Source organism: Budorcas taxicolor, chromosome 16, assembly GCF_023091745.1.
Source record: "Budorcas taxicolor isolate Tak-1 chromosome 16, Takin1.1, whole genome shotgun sequence".
In the NCBI taxonomy this organism is placed as follows: Eukaryota; Metazoa; Chordata; class Mammalia; order Artiodactyla; family Bovidae; genus Budorcas; species Budorcas taxicolor.
Window position 1 is genome coordinate 55,210,393 of NC_068925.1, and position 6,726 is coordinate 55,217,118.

Sequence of the window (6,726 nt, forward strand, 5' to 3'; positions counted from 1 at the left end):
TGACAGTGACCTTGGTTCAGCTGCCTACAAATGGGGAAAATATGAGTTAGGTTTAGGTTTTCTCTAAAGGTTATCTTAAGTGATGAATATAAAGTGCCCACACGGTTGCTCCCAAGTTTGTGTTCAAAATCAGAGATGTTTATGATTATCATTGTTAGTAATCTCACTCGATTGCAAGTATTTATTGATGGCCTGGGATTTAATATGTCTGTTGAGTAGAACCCAATTTAACCATGTGTTATGCAAAGGCCATTCAAACCCATAGAAGAAACATGGTGAATGGACTCTTCAGGAAAGTGACCGAAGGAATGAACAACTTTCAGACAGTCATCACTAATGTGGCCAGAGGTGTACAAGAATAGTTTGGGCATCAAATAAATGGGGTGGGAAAGAGGCAAGGAAAATTTTTTAAGCTGGATTTCCCTTTTATGGGTGCTGTTATATTCAAAATAAACTCTGTGTGATGCAGCCTTGGGTGGGAGTCATCCCTGATTGTGGCACAACTTGAAACACCAGATTCTTGACCTTGGGACCACCAGGGAAGTTCCCAGAAAAGTATTGATCTTAATGAGCACATAAACACAATTTTCTTTCTGTACCTAATGGAGTCACCTTGACCAGAATCTGTATTGAACTTAGCTAAGTTTGAAGAAATAGTAACTGTCTAAATACACTTATAAAAAGCGCGGATTCATATTGATGTGTGGCAGAACCAATACAATACTGTAAAGTAATTAGCCTCCAATTAAAATAAATTTAAATTTTAAAAAAGGGGGGGCCAATAAGATTATAGCTTGGCTTCCATGACTGCTGGAAAATGGTTCAAGCTGCTAGCTATCTGGAAGCTGTCCTCAGTGAGAAAAAAAATCTTAAAAAAAAACCTCTTCTGATAGGACCACCCCTGGGTGACAGTGTTATTTTCCAGTGACCCACATTTATTTTCCTCTGGTGCCATGCTCCTGAAGAGTCCACAGTGCCCACCATTAGTAACTGTCAGTCTTGGAAGTGTCTGATCCCAGGACTCCACCTCTCCCTCTTCTCACATATTAGAGTACATCTTTTATTTTTTATTTTTTAATTTAAATTTATCATAAAGTAATTAGACTACATTTTTTAATGTTGTTTGCTGGACTGATCCTAAATTTCTGGGAGGAAACACCCTCCAAGATGGCACTGTCTCCTGGGAACCACATATTTTCATTTCAAAATATCACCCAGAATAGCATCTTTAAATCTTCCTTTTTCTTAAAATAAAGGAGAAAAAGCCATGTATTTTACACTATTGGGATCATTCACAAGGTCCCTTTAGGAATATCCAGTTCCAAACCCTTCTGATCCACTCTTACATCTCACTGAGATTTTGACCTGTGCACCTTGAGAGAAGGCTTGACTTAAGGCTAAAACTAAACACATTCCCCAAAGCTCCTCCTTTGTTGCCTGTAAAGGCTCACAATCTTCTGTTTCCTGCATAACGCCTGAGTGACAAATTGATACAGGGACACTTTTTTATTATTTTTGTATCTTTGGGAAATATCTGGACTGTTTTCATGAAGCTGTGTTAATTCTAGGACATTCTGATAATTTTGACTGGGCCATAGTTCCCCCAACAAAGTTGGTTTCAAGTTATTTTCTTTCTTGTTCAATGTTAGGAACCAATAAATTGTTCCATGACCAAACCCAGGGATATAACTATCCATATTGGTGCATATCAACCAATGTTTGTGGAGTGAATCCATGTGTGAGTTCTTGATTCTCTGATCATTATTCTGTTTTCTGAATGTATATCTGATTCAGTCACCTAATGTGGAGAAAAATGAAGATCCAATCAAAACCAATACGATGGGCATTCTATAATCTAATCAGGCATACCTTTTCTGATTTTGTTAGTAGTTGGACAGAGGGATGATGAGATTAGAAAGACCTGTAAAAGTCTCAGCCTCTGAAGAAAGGATGCAGAATCTTCTGACTCCTGAGTCACTGGCTGAGTCCTCCCAGGGCCTATGGTCTGAGCACCACACCAACCACATCACAGTGGTAAGTTACTGTCAGGACTGTTCTGACATCTTTAGCTGACCTTGAGGGTGGCATGGAACTCAAAATGACACAGAGAGGTTTTGTTTTTTTTTTTAAATTATTTCTCTTTAGATGATAATATTTCAGGTTTTCATTGTGCCTCTAATTGTATTTACCCTGGATTCCAAATATTTTGATTCATGCTGTAGCGATACCATTTTCAGATAGCTTTACCATGATGATATTTCTAATGAAAATATCTGTAAATTTATTTTTTGAAATGCAAAATACTTTTTTGTGTGTACACCTGACATTCATGTAGGAGCATTTTTTCAAATTTACTATTCGCTGTAACTGCAGTAACAAGATGGAGGCTGTGTTGCTCCACATGACAGTCTTCTTCCCGTAGACTAAATGATCATCTGGAAGTCTTCCCCAAATAAAGTTTGGAGTCAACTTTCAGGCTCTTGGTAACCACTTCGCAGTGAGACATGAATTAAACAAAGAAGTGGATGTATCTGAATGTGCTAGTGGTTGAGATGCTTGTTACTGAAATCAGTAGGGAAAAAGCTACAGCTTTGTGCCCAATGAACCCACAGGATCAAAAGGAACAACTGAAAGGCTTCCACCCTTGGCAGTGCATAGATCTTGGCGCTGACTAGGTTCTTCTGAAGCATTTGGAGACAGTCTATGGTGTGCTCACATTTGCCCTGAAATGGGTGCTTTGTTGATTGGCATTTTCCACAGGATTCATTTTGGCGAAGAGTCAGGATGAATGTCCCAACCCCACCCAGACTCCTGGACCTTGCAAGAACAAGCCTGCTGAGGGATGAGGACTCAGTCATTTCTGCTCTGGAGTTTCTACCCATGGAGCTCTTCCCACCCCTCTTCGTGGAAGCATTCCAAGGGCGACACATTGAGACCCTGAAGGCCATGGTGCAAGCCTGGCCCTTTGTCCGCCTGCCTCTGGGGGCCCTGATTGACCTGCCTCATGTGGGGCCCCTACAAGCAGTCCTGGAAGCACTTGACATCCTCCTTGCCCAGAAGGTTCCCTCAAGGTGAGCCTGACTTGGGGAACCTGGTAAAATCCTGGGTGTCCCAGAGAAGACAGCTGGGGTGAGGGAATGTGGGTGGAAAGGGATGGACCAGAGGGTTCTGAAGATGGAAATGAAGAAGGCTTGTCTCACTAAAGGAAATGCCTCTGGAAGCATGAGAGTGCTTGTAATGAACAGGAGCCTGAAATATCATGTACTTCTCTTAGTGACCCTTAAAGTTACTAGAAGTGAAGATTCAGAAAGGACAAGAAATGAAAGCAAGATGGAAGAAAGTGAGTCAGAAAGTGAAGAGGGCAAGACAGCAGGTGACATCAGTAATCTGAAGTTACAGCAGAAGAGAGCAGTGTGAGCTTAATTTTTGTGGCTATTTTTTCCTTCTGGGTGGATTTTAATGCATCTTTACCAATCTCCTTTTTCTCTATAGGAGGTGCAAACTGCGGGTGCTAGATTTGCGGGACACAGATCATAAATTCTGGAGCATGTGGTCTGGAGCCAACAATCGTGGATGCACAAGCTCAGGAAGAGCACCAGTGATTGAACCCAGCTCGATAACAAAGCAGCACTTGGCGCCATTGAGGGTTTTCACAGAACTTTCCCTGAAAAAAAGGACCCTGAATAACTTCCTTACCTACCTTCTCCGGTGGGTGGAGCAGAGAAAAGCTTCCATACATCTGTGCTGTAAGAAGCTGAAGATCTTTTCGATGTCAATGGAAAATATTGTGAAGGTCTTGAGCTTGGTGCAGCTGGACTGTATCCAGGAGGTGCAGGTGAATTGCACCTGGCATCTGTCCACCCTGGCCACGTTTGCTCCTTTCCTGGGCCGCATGAGTAATCTGCAAAGACTCGTTCTCTTCCCTATCCATGTATCTGCCTTTAGGAAGCACGAGCAGGATCACATTGTGCAAATTACCTCCCAGTTCCTGAGGCTGGGCCACCTCCGGGATCTTCATCTGGACTCTCCCTCCTTTCTTGAAGACTGCCTGGACCAGATGCTCAGGTGAGTGTGCACCACTGTCTGGGTAACACTGAACATAACATTAGAGTGTCAAAGTCACTGTCACCTAAAGGGTGGTGTCCCATGACCATGGAAATAAAGATTGCCTGCTAAACTGTTATAGTGGCTCTTGAAAGGGACACCTTGCTGTGAAGGTACAGACTACTGACTGGGATGTTTGGATCTGGCCCTGGAGGGTTTGTAATTTCTTCGTTCAGCAAAGGTGTTTATGTTCAAATGACTTCAAAGTAGAGGAAATAAATGGGACTCTGTGGGGGAATCACATCAGAGCAGAGCATTTCTGAAGAGAAGCTCTATGCTCACCAGGATTGTGGCCACAATGAGCTTGTCTTAAACTATCTGTCTGTATATCTTGTTTTTTGTGCTCCAGACAAGGTAATTAATATAAGGGAAAATTATGATTCTAGAGATTATGTTAATCCAGCTAAGCAAAATAGATAATAAAAAGTGATGGAAAATTTGTAGATGATCCAAGAATGTAAGTCAGCCCATTAGCCTGGCATCACATTTTATGTTGTAGAATCTTGTATAAGTTTATTCTTTATGAATTTCTCTCTAGATCCACACCTGGTCAAAGATATAGGCATCTGGAGCCCAAAGTTGGACTGAAGGAATCCCTAGGTGAAATAATTTTTTATTTCATTCACCTAGAAATAAAATTCAGTGACGACCACCTTTGATTGAGGCTCTGTGTCAGGCTCTCCTCTGAGCATGTTCTAGTGCATTCCATTATCCATTCCATTCATCCTCATAAGGAAGTGGAGTATGTTGTATTCTGCTTGATACATGAGGGAGAGAACTTTCAAGATTCTATGAACTGACTCAGTCACATAGTGCAGGTGACAGGACTGAGTCTAGATAGAGACTGGGCAATCAGTGTATTGACCCTCATCAGATGGTCAGACTTAACTCTTGCCCTGAAGAAACCATTTGCCTCTCACATATAGCCACCATGGAGCTTCCCAGGTGGCACTAGTAGTAAAGAACCCACCTTCCAGTGCAGGAGACACAAGAGACTCGGATTGGATTCCTGGGTCAGGAAAGTACCCTGGAGAAGGAAACAGCAACCCACTCCAGTATTCTTGCCTGGGAAATGCCATGGACAGAAGAGCCTGGTGGGCTACAGTCCACAGTGTCACCGAGGGTCAGACTCAGCTTAGCAGCAGAATATCACACCACCATGTAGCCACCTGGCACCCAGTTTCCAAGAACTAACTGTTTGGTGTCTCCCTAGGTGCCTGAAGACCACCTTGCACAACCTCTCAATAACTAAATGCCGACTTACGGAATCAGACTTGATCCACTTGTCCCAGTGCCCGAACATCTGTCAGCTAAAAAGCCTGGAAATGATTGGTGTCACCATGACTGATTTTAGTCCTGAACTGCTCCAAGTTCTGCTGGAGAAAGTTGCAGCCACCATCCAGAAACTGTACTTAGACCAGTGTGGGATCATGGACTCCCAGTTTGAGGCCATCCTGCCTGCCCTAAGCCGCTGCTCCCAGCTCAGTTCCTTCAGCCTATGTGGGAATCTTCTCTCCATGGCTGTCATGGAGAAGATGCTGCGACACACCGCTGGGCTGTCCTGTTTAAGTCAGGAGTGGTATCCTGCCCCTCAGGAGAGTTACAGCCCTCAGGGTGTCCCCCTGGAAGGCAGACTTGCTCACCTTTGGACTCAGCTGTTAGAGATTCTGAGAGACTTAGGCCAGCCCAGGATCATCAGGATTTTCCTAAGTCCCTGTCCTCACAATGGTGATGACTTATGTCATCATGTGGAGCCCATTATATACAGCTATAGTACCCCTGCCTAGGTGGTTCCCTGTATGAAAAGCTTTCTTCTGGGCACTTAGAAACAGAAATCTAGGACCTGTGTACTTCATAACATGAAAATCTAGTTTCAGACATCAGCTCAATGTGAATGGGCAAAGAAAAGATGATCCAGTGGAAGTTCAAGATTGTAGGGGGAAATGTAGACTCTGGAAAATGATGGGACTTTCAATGACATGGGTTAAATAGCGTAAGAATACTGAATGTAATTTTCTGAATATACTTGTGATGTACATGTTGATGTTATCCTTGGGTGCATGATTGTAAAGAAATGGTCAGAAATAAAGAAATCTTCCGTATATATGGACTGGTGCCCTCCATGATACAGAATCATTTTCTCTGTTTTCACCTCAAGATCTTTAGTTACTGATGAAAGAAAATGCACTAAATTATCTGTGATCTGAAACCTTACTATTCCCACTAGTTCTCCATTCTGTCTTGGATTCAGCATTTATACAAAGCTACCAATGAATTATAGTTCACCTGGAGAAGGCAATGGCAACCCACTCCAGTACTCTTGCCTGGCAATTCCCATGGACAGGGGAGCCTGGAAGGCTGTAGTCCATGGGGTCACTAGGAGTCAGACAGGACTGAGCAAATTACTTTCACTTTTCACTTTCATGCATTGGTGAAGGCAATGACAACCCACTCCAGTGTTCTTGCCTGGAGAATCCCAGGGATGGGGGAGCCTGGTGGGCTGCCTTCTCTGGGGTCACACAGAGTCAGACACAACTGAAGCGAATTAGTAGCAGCAGCAGCAAGCTGCTTTAGCAGCCAGCACAGGGAGGGGCAGGGAGAACTCAAAGGAAAGAGTCCTCT

At 43.2% G+C, this 6,726-nt stretch overlaps 1 protein-coding gene across 1 annotated transcript; it reads left to right on the top strand.

Annotated features, from left to right (window-relative positions):
• The first annotated feature begins 1,905 nt into the window (after nucleotides 1-1,905).
• Nucleotides 1,906-5,891, top strand: LOC128061278 (PRAME family member 8-like). Its single transcript, XM_052653568.1, has 4 exons — nucleotides 1,906-2,034; nucleotides 2,761-3,071; nucleotides 3,493-4,065; nucleotides 5,318-5,891. Exons 1-4 carry the CDS (start codon nucleotides 1,906-1,908, stop codon nucleotides 5,889-5,891), a joined length of 1,587 nt encoding a protein of 528 aa, XP_052509528.1.
• Nucleotides 5,892-6,726: the final 835 nt, after the last annotated feature.

What these genes read in the sequence shown, in the direction of transcription:
- LOC128061278 (XM_052653568.1), top strand. Translation starts at nt 1,906, where the DNA reads ATGAGATTAGAAAGACCTGTAAAAGTCTCAGCCTCTGAAGAAAGGATG. An exon ending in ACACCAACCACATCACAGTG is followed by an intron (nt 2,035 to 2,760) that starts GTAAGTTACTGT and finishes CATTTTCCACAG; the next exon opens with GATTCATTTTGGCGAAGAGT. An exon ending in TGCCTGGACCAGATGCTCAG is followed by an intron (nt 4,066 to 5,317) that starts GTGAGTGTGCAC and finishes GTGTCTCCCTAG; the next exon opens with GTGCCTGAAGACCACCTTGC.